The sequence below is a fragment of the Heteronotia binoei genome, chromosome 6 (genome assembly GCF_032191835.1).
Source record: "Heteronotia binoei isolate CCM8104 ecotype False Entrance Well chromosome 6, APGP_CSIRO_Hbin_v1, whole genome shotgun sequence".
Taxonomy (NCBI): Eukaryota; Metazoa; Chordata; class Lepidosauria; order Squamata; family Gekkonidae; genus Heteronotia; species Heteronotia binoei.
This window is the reverse complement of record NC_083228.1, coordinates 87810355-87829587: the sequence shown is the minus strand read 5'-3', so window position 1 is coordinate 87829587 and position 19233 is coordinate 87810355. Positions and strand designations below refer to the sequence as shown.

The window sequence follows — 19233 nt, the reverse complement described above, 5'->3', positions numbered from 1 at the left end:
AGAAGTGCAGTCTACCAGGAATGCCACTTTTCTGGTCCAGGGGAGGGTGCTTGGTCCTTTCTGACCTCAAAGCCTCAGGCCTTGCCAGGTGTCAGGCTTCCTGACCTTCTTTCTTGCCTTTCTGTTCCCTCCCTTCTTCCTACTCTGGATTTTTATTCCCCTTTCTTCTGCCATGCCTGATTCCTGGCTGCCTTGGCCTACCTTTGAGTAGGCTTATATTCCTAAGGAGGTCTAGGCATCTAAGGAGACTAATACTGGCAGTCTTTGGCAGTGGTGACCGTTTTGATGCCCTAGTGGTCCAGTCATGCTTTCCTTCCTCCTGGTAGCTAAAATTCACCCGCTCTTGGGGCTGTACCTGGGTTTCCCTTCCACACATCCCAATCCAAGATTCTGCAGGGTGTGACAGCAGGATATTGAAAGCATGCAACTTGGGCTGTTAAGTCAACAAAAAATCTTTTGTCCACCGTGGCAATGTGTGACTTAGGTCAGTATTGTGTATGGAATTATAGTGACTTGGGGGTGTTCATTTAAATGTCAAATCCTGTATATGCATTAGTGATCCAGTGCTATTTCTAACTATATTGACTATAGCAATCATTTGTAACTGAATAGTTCCTTCTGCATAGGACAATCCAGTCATAATTATTACTGCAGAGCACAAATACAATATCCAATGATGTGGGGGTGCAGTTCTGGATGTGAAAAAGATTATGATGGACCATTGGGAACTTACTAGTAGGACATTGCATTCTGCCCTGGCATTCCTCATTCTCAAATATTTTCATTTATCTTTTTGTGGAGCAAGAGAGAATAAATACTGTTTTATTTTAAGCTTCAGTATATTTTTTACTTCTCCAGAGTAGAGACCTTATAAAGGGACCCTTAATGGTCCTTGGGGCTGTACCTGGGTTTCCCTGCCCTCAGCCTGCATGGGTTACCTTTCTTGCTTTTGCCAAGTAAACTCTCCTTCCTGTACATCTTTGTTTTAATGTTACTATATTCTTTAGAATCTTCAGTAAGTTTTCTTTAACTATGGAGAGGCTTGCATCATGACGCAATTTATCATGGAATCACTGGAATTTACTTCCATCTGATTGTGTTTAGAATTGCTGCTATTATGCTAGAGATGTTTAAGGGATCACCAGATCTTCTGATCAAAGTCTGTCAAACTAATTGGATGGAACCTTCTAGCTCATTATATATGCCTTGACCCTGGCTTCTGATCAAGTTCTCTCTGTTCTCATCTTGTGTGTTGTGAGCAATCTGCTATATACTCAAATTATGTCACACTGGTCGTTACATACAGTCTTTGAATGCCCGTATAGCTTTTGCTGAAAATTTATCTTTTGCCATTGAAATCCTGCAAACTGCAGGCTATTGGAAGCATTGGCCTTGCTGGGTATAATCATGGCATGTATCACTGGCAAATAAAGCTTTGAGTACCCTATATGGCCGAGCACCTGTCTACCTTACATGTCTCCTCACATGTGCCCCAGAGAGTACTTAGATCTGGATCGCAGAATTTATTATCAATCCCCGGGGCGAGGAAGGCGAGGCTGAAGGCTACCAGAGATAGAGCCTTCTCAATTGCTGCCCTCCACTGGTGGAACCAACGCCCAGAAGATGTAAGGGCCTTGCAGGACCTTGCCCAGTTCCGCAAGGCCTGTAAAACAGTTTTATTTTGACTTGCCTTTAGTTAACTACAATATAAGTAGATGCCAACATTGCTGAATGTAATGGTACCAACACTAGCACCAAAAATAGTTTTAAAAATTGTTTTAAATTGTCTTAAACTGTTAATTGATAATGACTGTTAATTTTAATTGTTTGCTTATTGTTCTGTTCTTTGGGTTTGATTGTTGTTAGCCACCCTGAGCCTGCTTCGGTGGGGAGGACTGGATATAAATGTGAGGAATAAATAAATAAATAAATACCTGATCTCTATTCTATCTTCTACTGTTTGGTCATCATAACAAGCTATTTTCTTGTTGGCAGTGGCTTCCTGACGTCATGTGAGGCTGAACTGCAAGAACTGATGAAGCAGATAGACATTATGGTGGCTCATAAGAGATCTGAATGGGAAAGCAAAACGCAGGCACTTGAGTCTTGCCTGGACATTCGAGAGCAAGAGCTGTCCTCTCTTCGGAATCTGGTGGACATGAAGCACAAAGAGGTATTTTCTATGGCTGTACTTTTATTCACTTGCTTCAACTATACCTTTCTCTCTAAAATGCCATGTAAAAAGTTGTATCCTAAACGGCTGTATCGGTATATTACAAGAGCTGAATCAGAGTTCCTGAATAAATATATTATAAACTAAATCCAACATTCTCACTAGTAGTTTTGCTAGTGATTCATAAATAATATAGTTAAAAAGGGAATGCAGCTTCTCTAGGATCTGTTTGAGGGCCTGAAAGGTAAGAATCAGTACTTGTGCCAGGAAACAGTTTGGCAGCTATTTATTTTCTTGAATTTATATTGTTGAACCATCAATTGAGAAGAGGAAAGGTACCTGTATCCAGCCCAGACAATTACATGAATGCCATGTAGTGAACTATTTGAAGCTTCCAGATACTCTTAAAAGGCAGCCCACTCTAAAGTGTTAGATCCAGGTGGGTAGTTGTGTTGGTTTGAAGTAGTAGAATAAAGTTAGTCCAGTGGCATCATTAACACCAGCAAAGTTTTATTTAAGGTATGAGCTTTTGTGTGCAAGCATGCTTATTCAAATAAAATGCAATGGAAGAAAACCATTCAGACTTATAGATAGGGCTGAAAAACAAATTAGGGCGAAGACATTTTGAGACAAAACAGGAACAACAAGCCAAGTGTACAGGGTCAACAGCTGTATCGATCCAATTAAGGGGAAACTGGTTGAAATAACAAATATGTCAAAATAGGAGATAAGTGTGTAAGATAATCTTTTCTAATAGCGGGAAGTTAACTGAGATTCTCTTAGACATACCCACTTATCTCCTATTTATTGCGTCAACCATTGTTCCCCCTTAATTGGATCCATTCAGCTGTTGTTCCTGTACACAACAAGCCAAGTGTACATAGTTTTGTCCCCACCTTTGTGCTAATGTGATCTGATGGATGTGATCTGATCACCTTTTAGATTGAGAGATTGCGCCAGAAACTGGAAGAGATGGAACAGCTTAGTCAGGATGTGACTATGAAATATGAACAACAGTTAAAGCTGGTTCAGGAAGAGGTGAGTCTCCAAAAATAAAACTTTGTGATATTGAGTCCTGCATGGGCTGTCATGCAATCATAGATAATAATTCGCCTGTGGTGGTGGCCAGATGGAGTGCTTCCATTGGCTGACGGGTGCACTCAACAGTCTATTGGCCCATCATGTGTAAGCCACCACTTCTGGGTTCCCACTGACTGACTCCCCTGTTCCCTGCCTACTGCAGCCCGGGAACACTGAACAAACTGCCAAAACAGTCTTACCTCAGAGACAGACATATCTCTGATGCTTCTCTGTGTCCTCTCCATCAGCCAACCTCAGGAAGGGCTACCTCTCTACTGTGGCCTCACAAAGTGTCTCCGCAGAGGCTATGGTGGCCACCTCTTTCCTGTCCTTCCCTCCCTCCTCCCCTCAACCTCGCCTCAGGACAGAAGAGGATTAGCCTACTAGGGGAAGCTTTTAGTCAGAGGCTGTTGCTAGACAGTAAAGGGAGAGCCCACAGCTGAACAGAATGCCAGAGTCCACCCTCCAAAGCAGTTATTTTCTCCGGGGGCGAGAGATCTGTTATCTGGAGTTCAGTTGTGATCCCAGGAGATCGTCAGGCTCCACCTGGAGATTGGCTGCCCTAGGCTTGGCAGCACTCTCTGGGTGACTTGATGCCACCTGACTGACATGACTTAATTAAGGCCTGGCTGCTTGCTCGTGTTCAGCAGCAGCTCCACTATGATAGCCAGTGTGTCCTAGCAGTTGCCAACTTCAGGTTGTGAAATTCCAGGATATTTGAAGGGTGGAGTTTGGAGAGGGTGGGTTTGAGGAGGGGGTGGGACCTCAAACAGGTACAATGTCTTAGACTCCACCCTCCAAAACAGCCATTTCCTCCTGGGGAGCTATTGTTGCAAATCTCCAGGTGAGGGCTAGATATCACTCAGAATTACAGTTACTCTCCAGATGGGAGAGATCAGCTTCCCTTGAGGTGTGGGGGTGGGGGTGCGAAGTGGGGGGGGCACTCACCCTGAGTCTCTTTCTAGATCTAGTTATATTTTTCTACATGACTGGCCTTATTCCTAGTTGTTTAATATTTTCACATCTATAACATGTCTTTTTTATAACACCCCACAATAATGGCAGCAATAACCTTTAGGAGACAAAACAATTCACATTTGTAACATTCATGAGTTTTCCTTAAAAATGTTTTAACTTTTCCCCAAGGTATTATAGAACTTCATGTTTAATGTTAAATAAATGTATTTGCATATTTAAGACTAGCTATTTTTGTATTTATAGCTTTCAACTAACATTTCCACTAACATCTGATGGAGTAGGTAATAGCCTATAGAAGCTCAAATCTGGTAAAAAAAATTAGTCATCGGGTGCAATTGAATTTTTATGATATTTTCTATAAAAATTAACACAGCAACATTTGAATTGAATTGCTGAGACTGCAGCCATCTTGGCAAGGGGCATGGGGGTGTGTTTTTTCCAAAAGGCAAGTGTGATAGTTAGTAAATGGTTGATGACCTGTAGCCCTTTCCTATCAAGTCTGAGGGAAATAGCTCCTAGAAGATGGGGTGATTCCTGGCCCGGTAATAAAGATGGAAACTGAAGTTGTGTGAATGTTTCTGCCTTCACCATCTTTAGTGTCTGTGAGACCAAGAAGCTTATGCTTGTTTATGTAAGCAGAGATTGCCAAGAAATCTCTCTCCTCAATTTTCATTTTATTTATTTATTTATTTTTCATCTTTATATCCTGCTCTCCCTGCCGAGGTAGGCTCAGACTTGCATGAATAACAAAAACTTGCCTGAATAACAAAACAGTTACTTGTTTGTGACAAATTATCTCATGTTTATTTTTATACAAAATTACTTCATTTCTATCGCCTGTTCATCTCATAGGTCCTAAACCTGTTTTCTATCTGACCATTTCCCTTCAGAGCAAAATAAAAGTTCATTAGTTTTGTTTAATCATCAACCTCTCATGTGCCATTATAAAACAAGGACAAAAAAAGTATTTTAGTCTCTTCACTCATTTCTTAGGCTTTGTCAGCATTCATCAATATACATTAAACGAATGGGTGGGACAGCCAGAGAAAAACAAAGAATGAAAAAGGGGCTGCTCAGCTTAGAGCAGTATAAACAAAAATCTTGTGAGAAAGAGTGAAATTGTCATAGTTGGCTTGACATATTTAATAAAGAATGCTTCTGAAACAAAATTCTGCTGAACTTGAAGTTATCAGACTTGCATGACTTGATGTATGCAATAGGAATGTTACATTAGAGCCAAGATTAGAGCCTATGGAAGTCTTCAGCTGATGAACAGCTTGAGGTATTTCTGATGCAGGTAGTCAAAATGAATAGTTCATTCTATATAGGTTGTGTATTGTTTCTCTGAACAGGATGGATGTACCTTGATTTGTTCCTTCTTTTATTGTGTTAGTGGAACAAAGGTATCACAGCATAGAACAGTTGGTTGGTTCAGCTCTGACAGAATGTCAAGTATCCAATTTAGCTCTAAAAGATAGATTGAGATTGTTCCTGTATTAGGAATTAATGAAAAAGAAACGTTCTCTGAACACTTTAATAATTTGCTTATGACCCAAACTACATACAGAACAAGAGATCTGTGATTAGATCTCCCAGTATTTCTTTCATTTAAAAACAGCCATGAGGAGTTCTGAATTGAATACAGGAAGCAATACTGTTTGAAGGTCTGGTTAACCTTTTCTCAGTTGAATCCCCCCAAGAAGTAGTATTCTTCTTAAAACAATAGAAGTTGATCCTGTGTATGTTTACTTAGAAGTAAGTCAATATGTGTCTAATAGAGCTTATTTCCAAGAAAATGTGCATATTACAGCCTAAATCTGTTTTTAAAAACTTTTGTCAGGAATTTTTTTTTTAAACTTGCTAGTCTAGTGTTGCTGTTTACTATAAGAATTTGGGTGCTGAGATTTTCTTTAGGTGGTATGACAGCAATTCATGTTCAGCCTTCACTTTTTGTCATCTTCTATCCTCACTTGTCAACTGCTTGGAGCTAACTGCCATAAGAGAATGGTATGCATTAACCTTTTCTCTCTGGAGAATTGGTTCAAGTCCTGCTTACTCTAGGACATAAATAAAATTAATTTTATGGTCTCACCTTTGCAAGGAGAAGACATCTGTCCACAATTTTAAAAATCTCTTCATTCCTAAAATAATTGCTCTTGTTTTAGGAGGAGCCCCCATGGGGATAGTAAGGATACTGTCAAGTACTGCTGAGGTGCCATGGCAGATATTTGCAAAAACTGAAGTTGAGAATGGCAGCATTATGGGGCCGAAGAATGTTAGCAATTGAAAAACATTGTAGCAGAGCGTGCTTTCCTAGTAATTTCATTAAGAAGAGCTACTTAGAGTGCAGTTCTAAGCAGACTTCAATGGGTGTAGAATAACTCTGTTTGGGATTGCACTGCTTGGATTTTCCTGCTCTATTAGGAGTCCCTTGAACAGTTTGACAGTGTTTGAAATACCTACTCTAGAGTAGCTGGTATTTATAACAAAATTTGATCACAGGTAAACATATCTATCATGGCTTTGTGTTCCTCTCTTGTGTCTCCTTCAAAGCCTAGAGACAATGTGACATGATGGATGTTGGATCTGAGTCTACCAACCTCACAATAAAAATTGTATGCTAGGGCTTATTAAGAAAGGAATTGAAAATGGAAAGGCCAGTGCTATAATTTCTTTACATATGTCTGTGGTAGAGGTGCAGTTGAAATTCTGTGTGATGTTCTTGCCATCCCATCTCAGAAAGGACCAAGAGGATGACAAAAGGTGCACAAAAGGGTGCCTGAACTCCCTAAAACTCTTGGGAACTTTTTAGTTAAAGGAAAAATGTAGTAACATAACAGAGCCCTTTAAAAGTATGCATGGTCACCCAAAATAAATTGATTGGAGGCAGATTCAAGAGAGAGAGTAGAAGAATTACTTTAATTACTTCAAACATTAATGTATAGTTATGTTTGAAATCTGCTGCTATAGTATATGGCAATGCGTGTAAAAGGGAAGTTGACAAATTCGTGGAGGTAAAGTCTCTTAAGGGCAATTACCCATTATAGCTAAATAGAACTTACATGTTCTGAAGCAGTATTTTAGTTTGCATTATTGTTATGCAAATACTTTCTACAGTAATAGCTGCAAATCCTATAAGATGATTTGTGAAATGAGAGTTCCTAAGTGAAGCTAAAAAGGGTATATGTTAAGAAATGTTATTGCTGTTACTTAGTAGAGATTTTGTTCACAACCTTAGTAAGCTAGTTTTATGTTGCTGGTCCATTAAATCTGAATCATTTACAGAATGTGAACAATTCTATGAACAATGACTTGCAAGATTTTTTTTGGATATATTTAGATTATTTAAAATATTTCTTTCCTGCCTTCTCCTCAGTCTTTCTGGTTTTTGGTACTCTGTAAATTAATGTCACTCCAGTACTGTATCAAAATTGCTTATTTTCCATGCAGCTCACGAGACTGAAAAGAAGTTATGAGAAACTGCAGAAGAAACAATTGAAAGAAGCTAGACAAGCTTCCAAAAGTCATTGTGAGGATTTCGAGAAGTCTGAAATAGCCATCCTGACCAGGAAACTAGAGGTGGGAGGATAAAATGCAACTGTGCGCAGGATAATATAAACTTAACTACTTAGTTTGGTGTCATGGTTTGGAGCACAGGTTCTAATCTGGGAGAACCATGTTTGTTTTCCCATTCCTCCACATGCAGCTACTGGTGTGATCTTGGGTTAGTCACAAGTTCTCTCAGAGCTGTTCTCTCAAGAGCAGTTCTCTCAAGAGCTCTCTCACCGCACCTACCTCACAGGGTGTTTGTTGTGGGGAGGGGAAGGGAAAGGAGGTTGTAAGCTGCTCTGAGAGGCGAAGGTGGTACTGAGTAGCATTGGTAATGGGACAGGAAGGTGGTACTGAGAAATCTGTGCATTTAGGAATCTAAAACATTTTACTAGTACTAATAGTAGGCTAGTTTCAGACATTTTCCTTACAGCTTACTAAAGCAGCTGCAAGACAACAGGTTCCCACTTCCATTTTTTTAAATTAATTGCTTCCTGAACAAAGGTGTGGAGCAACCCATTCCTAAGGCCCAAGATGGCAACACATCACCAGCAAGAACTAGTTGGTATCCTGTGCTGTCTTAGAAGAGAAATGGCAAAAAGACATCCTCAAGGAGCTGAGAGCATATTTTGTGTTGACTGCTACTGCTGGTCCAGGCAGAGCTGTGTGAGTAGCATGGGACTCATACTGGGAGGGAGATGTGGAGGCCCTCCAGTTCAGAGGTGTTGAACTCATTTGTTACTTTGGAGTCCATAGTGATGCCACCACCACTAAACAACCATGGAGCATCCTGCTGAGAATGTCCCCATGTGAGCCATATATGAAAGGAAGCAACCAACAAACGGAATACTGGTATGCCTCCATGATGTCATCCCACCTATCCATAGAATAAGTGAAGTCAAAAAGCAGCACTGCACACTCTACTGTGTAGAAGACTGTGGTATGCAAAGTAGGAATCCTTGGGTCAGTCACAGTTCTCTCAGGGCTGTTCTCTTAAGAGCAATTCTCTTAGAACTCTCTCAACACCACCTTCCTCATAGGGTGTCTACTGTGGGAAGAGGAAGGGAAGATGATAGTAAGCCACTCTGAGTGTGTGGTATAAATCCAACTCCTCCTCCTCTCTGCTGCTGCTGCCACTGCAACTGAATGTCCTGTAAGGTTAAAATGTTCCACCACTGGTTTTTGAATGTTGTGGTTTCTAATGTCAGATGTATGCGCGTATATTATTTGCATCTTCCTGGACCAAATTGAGACCTAGGTTTCCTGTCCTATTACCAATGCTACTTTCTCCACGCTGACTATCCCTCTGCATTTTACACCTAATCCAATCAAGTCTGCTATTGTTATTCACCTGCTATTGCCATTTGGCATCTGAAATCACCTATATAAAGTTTATATGTCTGGTACCTTGTGTTAAATTTCATGGCATCATGGTCTGGCCCAACAGTTCAGTTACCTTTATTGGCATTAAAAGAGAGATAAAAGAGAAAATATAAACACATATGCAAAAAAGTAAAGATAGTCACATATGCATACAAATAGATGAAACATGCCAGTAGAAGTCAAGATAAAAGAATATTCTAAAAGGGACTAAAATGCATACAAAAATAAGTCAAAATCAATCTGCCAAATACAAGTTTAAGTTACAATACATTACTGCATATAAGAAGAGCAGCTTGCAAAGACTTTGCTACAGCATTAGTTATGTTCCCATCAGAGTTGTTCAGTAGATGTAGCAGTTTATATAAATCAGGAAGCTCTAAGATACTATCAAGAATTAATCATAAAATTCTGTTGAGAACATTAGCATAATAACAGCATTCTAATAACATGAAACACTGTTTCAATGGACCCACTTGCACAAGGGCATAGCAAGAGAAAAAGTTCTACGTAGTAAGTAACAAATGAGTTCAATACTTATGAACTGGAGGACCCTGACATCTTCCTCCCAGTGTGTGTCCCATGCTACCCACACAGCTCTGCCTGGCCCAGTAGTGGCAGCCAACACAGAATTCAACCCAGTCTGCCCAGCCTGTCCTGGCCCATTGCTGGCTGCCATGCAGCCAGGTCAGATTTTTCCTGGGTAGAAGCTGTCAGGAACAGGGATGGCAAGAAAGCTGAGAACATGTAGGCAAGTAGGTTGGCTAGTGGGTGGGAAGGAAAGAAGTTAGCAGACTGGGCCCAGTGCTGGAGGCCCCTGCATCCCTGGGTGTGGCCTAGCTCTGGAGGCCACTGTGCACTTCAGCCAGACTTTTCCCAGGAAGAGGCTGTGAAGGTAGACAAGGGAAAGCTGAAGACGGAGGAAGATAAATGTAGGTTGGTTGGAGGTTGCGAAGGTGAAAAGAAAGCAGGGAAAGGGAAGGGGCTGTGATGGCTACACGGGAAGTGAAAGAGGAATGAGGGATTCAGGGGATAGTGAGATGCCCCCTGCAAGTCCTTGTGGGTTTTCCATTTGTGTTGTTTTATTAGCAAGGAGTTTTTACATGGGGGAGCATTAAAAATGTGATCCCCCTGTTCTACCGCCTCATTCTGCTGCACTATCCTGGTAAGGTTAGTACTACTTCATCTGAAGTACTAAGATTAATGACAAGTAGCCAAAAGAGCAATAGAAACCAATGCATCACTTGAGGGGAAGTGCAGTATTGTATTTATTTTTATTTATTTTCTGGGATATTTTGCTTTGAACACTTGGAAAATATTATATGCTTACAACTCAGGCACTAGCCTGGATAATGATGTGTGACCTGTGTACAGCAATTGGAAAATAAATGAGTACACATTACACAAAAAGCTGATGGTATTGAAAGGCCTTAGCAGATTCTACTGAACCTGGTAAATGTTGAAAGTAAGCAGTATGTAGTTAGTAGCTAAAAACTCAAAGCTTTGGCAAGTGGTCATGGACTTTCCTCCCATTCTTGGTGGGAGGTCTTTGGATGAGTGTTGCCTTTCTACCATGACAAATTCAAATGTGTTTCTAAGTGTTTGGTAATATCAGTAGTGTGTAGTTTCTTGATCCATTATTATTACTTGATATTCTAATCTGCTTGCAAGCTATTTGAGTTTTGTGTAGCAGCCTCCTTAGAAAATGGAACTTTTTATTCCTTGGCAGCAAATCTATCAAGGCAGTCCTGAATCTTTTAAGTGTTCAGCATCCATACAAGCAACAATTGACATCAGAATTTTAACCCTGGGGGTTGGGAACTAATATAAAAGCACAGTGATTCTTCTGAATGGTTGCATCAGATAGCTGGCTAAATAGGATTCCTGCTGTGGGTAAAAGTGTGTAAGGTTATAAAGAAGGGGAGAGGATGAGGGAGAAAATAGCATATACTACCCCTACATGGATAGTAAATTGCAATTGTTTTTACAGGAGTTCCGCCAGAAATCTCTAGATTGGGAGAAACAGCGTTTGCATTACCAGCAGCAAGTGGCATCGTTGGAAACACAGAGGAAGGCATTGGCTGAGCAGTCTGAGCTCATTCAGGTAGAGTTAATGGATGAATTGTTTGCCTTGGAAGGCAGGAGAAAGGATTTATGGCAATCTACTGAGCCTCAGTTCAGGTTGCCACTCAAATGACCTTGCATCTCATGATGGAATAACCCTGTCTTGTCCAATAGGTACTCATAGCTGGGAAATAACCTGAAATCTGTTCAGCTGTTGGAAGTCAAATGCCCCCTTCCATTGTTAAGTTCCACCACAGCAAAGGCACAGAAAGACTTTGCAGGGGGCAATTACATAGAGTGAAATTTTACACAATGTTTATGTGGCAAGATAAGCAGAGGAGTGTAAATTACTTGTTCTGCTGATTATGTCTCATGGAACAAGACTACAAAGCCTCTGCTGTTTTTGAAAAAAGCAATCTGTTCATTGAGGTTAGCACCGCCATAGCTTAGTTTAGTTTAACCGATGCAGTGCCAGCTGTGAAGAAGCTTGCTGTGACACAATCACAGCAGACACTGATAAGAAGCTCTTGCTGGGAGCTCTGCACTTAATGGACTCCAGAGTTGCTATTGAATCGAAGTTCTGCCTGGCAGAAGCTGGCAGTGATGGGATTGAAGTTGACACTGATGGTAGGTTTGTGCTGGCAGATTTGTTTGGACAAAGTGTGAGACTCTGAGAGAAATGCCTCGTTGCAGCAGGGTGGGTATATGCTTGATAGCTCAGTCTTCTGAAAGCAGACTTCCTTGGAGCCTTGGTTGGCATGTAGTTTTGATGACAGGTCAGCAGAAAAATATGAAATAGTGTTTTAATTTTCACAGTAGTCTGAATGTGCCTTGGGCTGTCATATGCACAGTTAATTGAGAATAAGCCATATTGAAATCAAATGGGTTTTTGAAAGAATACGTGTTTGTAGCATTGTTTGTAAGACTTTACATAAGTGTCTGCAGTTAAAGACAGTGTTCACTTACATTAGCCTGCAAGTCTCAGCCAGAAAAAAAGGGAAGAAGAGCCATCTGGCACAAAAGATCACATGTCTGCTTTTAATTTTCTTGTGATAGCTGATGGGGGCAAGGTCTGCAGATTCCATATATGCTTTTTTCCTATCCTATGTGTCGGTTATGGTGACCATCCCGACAGAGAAAGAGTGCCAGATTCCTTTGATAACCTTTGCTGCAATTGGAGAAGCCCTTGACACGCCTTTCCTCCAGAAGTAGTGTCATGCTCAACACGTACAAGTCAAGCAGACAAAAATAGAACTAAATACATTTCATTTATGCTCATTCATGTGCCTTCAAGAACATTTTCTTCCCTTGTTCCATCCCATAAGGTTTTCCTACACATTATTGCCAAATAGTGGAGGTTACCTTGTTGGCTGCCATAGCCACATCTGCTTTCTGCCCTGTGTCAGATTTTTGACTACTGTCTCCGAAGCACAGAAATGTTGGCAATTCAGCTTCCTTGTTAAGCTGATAGGTGAGCGGTGTGAGGAAAACTGTGAATTTAGGAGCTATGAGACAAATCAGGAACATACCATGTTCAAGTATTCAAGTATTGGTAGCTTCTCTAATAGCAGGATGTCCCTTGTGTCTATTAAATGGGTACCCTTCTATGAGAGTTATTAAAATCTGTAGCCTACAGTCAGGGGGCGCTTTATAGAAAAATAGGTGGTGGAGCTCATCCAGGGATTGTTATGCAACTGCACCTGCTATTCAATGGGCAAGGTGTGGAGGAGGAGGGGAACCCTCAGAAAGGTTCAGGAGCTGCCCCCCTATAAGCTCCTGTTGAATCCGAGGCCTGTCTACAGTATATTTGGGGACCACAGATTTTGGCTGGCCATGGTATTCATTGACATGGTATGACATTGCCTATGGTGTCATGCTGGGAGTGCCTCTGAAGCCCACCGTAACTGTGCAGTTGAGTTCTAGCTCTCTTCATGGCTTGGAGTTGGGAAGGAGGGTAAGGCCTCACCCCTGTTGCATTCATTATTGGAGGTTCTTGGAGCATCTCTAAAAATCCAGAGGGAGAAGGTGGGACTCTCCCCTTCAATTGTGATAGGCTTCAGAAGGATTCAGAACATGACTGCAGAGGCAAGATGCTGCTGCCTTGCCCTCATCCTCCAAAGTGCAGTGTTACGCCATCCCTGAACAGAAGAAGGTGGGTCTTTAGGAGGTGTGTATTTCTATCACACTCAGTTGTCATGTGGGCAGGGGGATTCTCATAATGGAAACTGTAGTGAATAAATTTTTCATCCTGTGTTTTTCTAAACCTGACACTCTCTGAAGGAGCCAAACTGTGGAGGAGAGAACATTGGAATCAGGAGTAGTAACGGTTGCCTGTCCCTCAGTAGTTAATTGTCTGTTTGGTCTATTGAAATGGGATTTAAGATTATGGATCTGAGTGTGAACAACCAAGGATTTAGCTCAACTGTAGTCATATATTAGGTGTGTTGGTAAAAGTATTATTATTATAAATTGTCACAGTGAGATATTTGACTGGTAAATGGTGTTCTACATTTTGAGATCTAGCCAAGTTCTGGGGAATTGCAAATGTATCTTCACAGGATTCTTGCTGTTCCAAGTAACACTGTCTTCTGGAGCTGAGCTGGTGTTATTTGTTCAGTGTCCAGAGTCTGGACACTGTTCTAGGGCTCCAGTGAAAACTGGCACAATGATAATCTTCTTCTTTGTAGGTCTTGCTATTTTGTGATCTTATCCTGTTCTTTTTCAATTCAGCTGTCCCTAGGGCACCACCTGGCCAACAGGGGCTCTGTTGGGTGCCCCCTGCTCTGCTGCTCCCAGCTTCCTGGGTCTGAGCAGACCTGGGAAGGCGAGAGTGGCCAGGCAGCGCATTGGCACATACTCCCCTCCAGGCAGTGCGTTGACATGTACTTGGAGGAGAGCGCGCCCTGTCTGACTGCTCTCACCTTGAAGACAGAAGTGGCCATGTGGGAAGGTGGATTTGGAGGACAGCATGCCCTGCCTTCAAGGTGAGAGCAGCTGGGCAGGGCATTGGCGTGTGTGCTCCTCTGAGCCCGCCTTCCCTTACAAGGGAAGGTGGGCTTGGAGGAGAGCATGTCCCACCTCTCTTGGCTTCAAAGCCAAGAGCAGTGAGGTAGCACAGCAGCTTGTGGGGTAGCACAACAGCCTCTGCGCTCCTTGGGCTCCAAGGCCTAGGGCATTAAGAAGTCTGGGGCCAGCCCTGGTGTCAGGGTTAAGGACAATAACAGCAGAGGGGGCAACCATAAAGCAGGAAGGTATAGGATTGTGGAAGCATGTAGAGGGGCTGGATCAGGTCAACAGGTTATTTGGTTCATTCAGTGAAGTGGAGAAAAGAGGGACGTATTGAAGGATATGCAGGAAGAAAGAGCTGAGTGAGAATTGATGAGAGGTCAGAATGAATAGTTGGGAGCAGGGTGGGTGGGTGAAACGGAGTGTTGAAATGACTGCCAACCGTTTAAACCTAACAGCAATATAAGTCCACCTGTCAGCTGTTAGGTTTAAATGACTATGAGTCATTACACCATCTGCTTTTTTCTCTCCACCCTGGGCTTTGAAGCAGGGGAAGCTAAACTGTCCAGTTCAGTTCAAGAATTTTTTTGCCTGGCTTGGTTTGGGTTCAGTTTGAAAGCCAACTGAACTCAAATTGGACTTTTTAGGTTTGTGCCCATCCCTAATACCTACTTGGTTGGAGAACTGGAGTTCCTTACTTGGCTGCTCATGTGCTGGGTTTCAACCATGACACTTCATCTCTACAGTGGGAATGAGAGGGAACCAAAAGTTACTGCTACATTGTGAAGTATACATGAATGGCTTCATATTTGAACAAAGTTTCATGTTTAATGTTTTAGTATGTTGCATAGATTTAACAACGTTCTCTGTGTTTACAGTCTCAACTCTGCAATCGGAAACAAACATTTGAATCTGAAGAGCTGGCAAGCCAGTCTGAAATCCATCATTTAATGAATAAACTGGAAAGAGCCAATGACACTATCTGTGCTAATGAATTGGAAATAGAGAGGATGAATATAAGAGTGGATGATTTGAATGATGTCAACCAGAAGATACTAGAGGAACAACAAAGACTTCAAGATGAGCTAAGACTTTCTCAGAACTCACTGGAGGTCAGTGTGTGGATTCCTTGGGAATGGTAATATACAGTCTGTAAGAAATGGTAGTATGTTGGCAAGTTGTTAACTGAATGAACTTCCTCCCATTCTTGTGTGGAAACCTTCTGTCACATTGAGAAATAGTGGTTGGTAGCAGAAGGCGAAAACAACCTAGGTCCAAAGGCAGGAGTTGGACTTGGTGCACGTACAGGCACAATACCTAGCTTAAATGTAGGCACCGTCGTCTGTCATCTTGGCCCTGTTCATTGTGTGTATGTATCAGTCATTTCCAACTTCTTTGAAGGTTTTACATGAGGAGAAGATGGAACTTAGGGCCACACTTCTGTCTCAGGAGGATTTTGTCAACACCTTAAAGATTCAGCTTGAACAGTTGCAGGAGGAGATATCCAGGCTGACTGAAACCTTGCACCACAAAGAAGCTGTTATCAGGTATGGTCCTTGACATCTAAACGTAATCAAATCGTTAGCTTTTTGCCTATAACCTGGAATAGGTTCTCTTCCCCATCTGGTTCTACACTTTTGATTCTGAATCTATTTTCTCATTCCATGTCCCAAAAAGACTGCCCATGCCTTTCTAAATGTGAAAAAACCTAGAATTAGACTTGGATCCAACAACATGCAAACAGAAACATAAGCAGACTTAGCACTGTTCTGCATATGCAGGATCTTGTGCTCCTGCTAGCACTTTCTGCTCATATATACTGTAGTGCCCAGAAACTTGTTGCACAAGATCTTCTACAAGAAGAAAGGTATGTGAGGATACAGCAAGTTTCACAGTACAGCCCTTTTTTGCCTTTCTGCTTGCTCAAGTTCTCTAGCACAGGCAGGAATTTTGTGTTGAATCCAACCCAGTAAGAAAAATAAGAGCAGAGTGTGGCCTTACAGCATAATTTAAGGTATCTGTGAAAATGCTTTTGGAATAGAATTTTTTTTTTACTTGTCCGCTGATGATCAACGTAACTGTTTCTGGTCTTATATTCAGTCCCTTTGAGAAGGTCTCAGCTTTGAACCTGACAACTTCTGTGGGAGGCCCATCTCACTCTTCTGAGATAACTGATATGCTTGCTGCATTTCATTGCACTCTATTACAGTGCTTAATGTTGGAACATGGTCTTGGCTGCAAGCCTGATTTTTGCTTGCCACTGATCTTGCCCTTCACCCCAAGCAGAAGGGGCAAAGTAATTCTGAGGTAATTCTGAGCTTCAGATTCCCAGGTTTGAAAGGAGGAAGATGAGGGATTGTTCCTATTGCTCTCAGCTTCATGCTTACCAAGATAATTACTGAGAAAATTTGCAGAGCCCTGCTTTACCATAAACACCAGCTTAATTTTTTGTAATAGTAGGCACAATAAGTAAATCCAGGTTTCTGTTCCAAGTAATTTGTATTCATTTGTTGTGTTGTTTCATCTGTTGTAAAACGCTTGCAAAACTCAAAATGGCATTATTTGCTTTGATGCCTTAGAACTGGTCAGAACATTTTGCCAGGTTTAAGATGAGGATTTCTTGTTGGGCATGAGCTGAGCACTGCCCAGGTGCAGAAATTGCATGGGAATAACACTGGGATTGAACCTTCTTCCCTCCCTCCCTCCCGTTACTTCTGCCAGCCTAGAGTTCAAGATGGGAAATGAGGTGAGCGGTGTGTCTTTTGCCTTCCTCAGTTTGCAGGGCTGATGGTGAGAGTAGTAACTTGCAACTGTAGTTTCACTGACACGTTGGATATGCAAACTACATTGCAGCATTTTTTTTCCTGCGTAAGGGGTAGTCTGCCTTTGTACTAGAAATGGATGCCAGGAGACTAAGGCTTATAGGGGCTGACCTGTGTTCCTGTACAGGTCACTGGAAGAGTGCCTGCAGAACAGTGAGGGACCACAAGAAATCAACTATGATGGGCCAGAGTTGGAGCACGTACTCCTGCAGCTAGATCATGAACATAAGAACAAAGCCATTCTACAAGCTGAGGTGACTCACCTTGAGGGCAGGTAGATGATAAACCCTCAGATTTCTCATACATAAGAAATATGTCATCGTTGGGAAGTAGAATATAGAAAATGAAGTCTGCGTCCTCATTGTCCATAGATACTTTGATCATTTAGAAATGCTCATTTAAACACTTCTTGGGCTATGTCAGCTATGAACTGTGTCCTTAAGGAAAGCTGGCTGTTAAATTTATATTAAATATAACTTAATACCATAAGATAGAAGATCCAGGCTGACTCCAGCAGAATACTTTTTTTTCTTTTTCTTCTTTTTTTTTTAGAGCTGGTATAATAGAGCTAATTTATCTGCTAACATTGTATCTGCTGTAACTGAACAGGGATGCTCTTCCAGTTAGTTAAAAAATTGATTAAAAGTCCTTCTCAGGATCCCATGGGTATCATCAGTAATCTGCTATCACTTTTTTTTGCAAAACACTTTGTGGATAAAGTATTTGCATCCTATCTGGTTTGGATGTTACTTTGGTTGTGTCTGAAATCCTTGAGGCACCCATTGATTACCATTGTATGGGTATATTTCAGCCAGTTTCACCTGAGAATGTACACTAGGTGCTTGGGGAAGTTTGTCTGTTATTTGCCCCCTCAAGCCCTGTCCTTCACTGTAATGGATGAGTCAGTTGGTCAGCCAAGTAGTGGCCACTTCTTTTGTTAGAGGGCTTTCTGCTAGCTGCATTGAAATAACAGTTGTCAGATCCTGATTTCAGTACATTTCTGAATCCAACTGACATGAATATTTATAGTCTATGGTAAAATTTACAAATTTAGGACAAGATGGTCAAATAGGTTGGACATCTCCAGACAATTCCTGGATCCATTTCACCCAGGTTTGAGGATGGCAACAACCTTGGCTCATCTTGTATTGTGGGAGGGGTGGGGTATGTGACCTTGTATTGTAAGAAAGATGGGGAATTCTTGTTAATATCTTGATGTGATGCTGTTCACTGTGATACCCTTCTGAAACACCCTGCAGAGGTAGGGATTGAGAACACTGCTTCCTAGTAATTTCATTCCTTTGAGGTTATATTTCAGAAGGTAGTTTTAGGAGATTATTTCTGTTTCCCATCAGAATTGTCCTACAGAGTTCCTCAAAGATCAGTTTTATCTTCTACCTTGTTTAACATCTGTACGCTGCTACTGAACAAAGTCACTGGAGCTATGGAGTGCAGTGCCATTAGTACAGAGATAACAACTCTAGTCCACCTTTTCATCTTCCTTATAAGAGGTGATGTCTGTTCTGTTCTGAATCTGTGTTTGAGCTTTGTGATGGACTGGATAGGCGTGAATAATCTTAAATTCAATCCTGACCAAATGGAAGTAATGATTTTGGGGGGACTTCGTAGACCAACTAGAAGGGAGTGAGACCTATCTTTCTTTGCAAAATCAGATTGAGGTACTACTGGACAGTGCCTTATTCCTGGATGCTCTTATGTCAGATGTGGTGTGGAGCCACTTTTTTGCACTTGGGCTGGTTTTTCAGCTGCATCTGTTTCTGAAAGACCCTGGTCATTGCCGTCCATGCCTTCATGACCTCTTAATTAGATTACTATAATTCACTGTGTATGGGGCTGGCCATGAAGGTGGTTTGGAAATGAAGGCATTGTTTCAGCCACAGACAGATTAATCATGAGAGCTAACAGATACCATCAAATTGTGGCTGTAATGAAGCAGTTCCATTGGCTACCGAATAATTTCTGAGCTCAATTCAGATTCTTATTCTGGGCTATAAAATTCTGTATCTCAAGAATAATCTTTTCCCATATAAACTTTCCAAAAATTTGAGATCAGTAGGCAAGATCTATGAAGAAGAGCCCTGTGGCGCAGAGTGGTAAAGCTGCAGTACTGCAGTTCGAACTCTCTGCTCATGACCTGAGTTCAATCCTGGTGGAAGCTGG

The 19233-nt window shown here is 41.5% G+C and overlaps 1 protein-coding gene across 6 annotated transcripts in view; it reads left to right on the top strand.

The window, feature by feature from the left end:
* The window catches only part of CEP63 (centrosomal protein 63), a 45101-nt gene that overhangs the window by 10456 nt on the left and 15412 nt on the right, over nt 1-19233 (top strand). For 4 of the 6 annotated variants that reach the window (XM_060242069.1, XM_060242071.1, XM_060242070.1 and 1 more), the window contains 7 exons: nt 1996-2173; nt 3116-3211; nt 7682-7810; nt 11151-11264; nt 15109-15342; nt 15632-15777; nt 17180-17326. In XM_060242069.1, the coding sequence (XP_060098052.1) occupies nt 1996-2173; nt 3116-3211; nt 7682-7810; nt 11151-11264; nt 15109-15342; nt 15632-15777; nt 17180-17326 (1044 nt within the window). The remainder of the gene's footprint in view (nt 1-1995; nt 2174-3115; nt 3212-7681; nt 7811-11150; nt 11265-15108; nt 15343-15631; nt 15778-17179; nt 17327-19233) is intronic. The other 2 variants (XM_060242072.1, XM_060242075.1) reach the window with 1 other exon arrangement.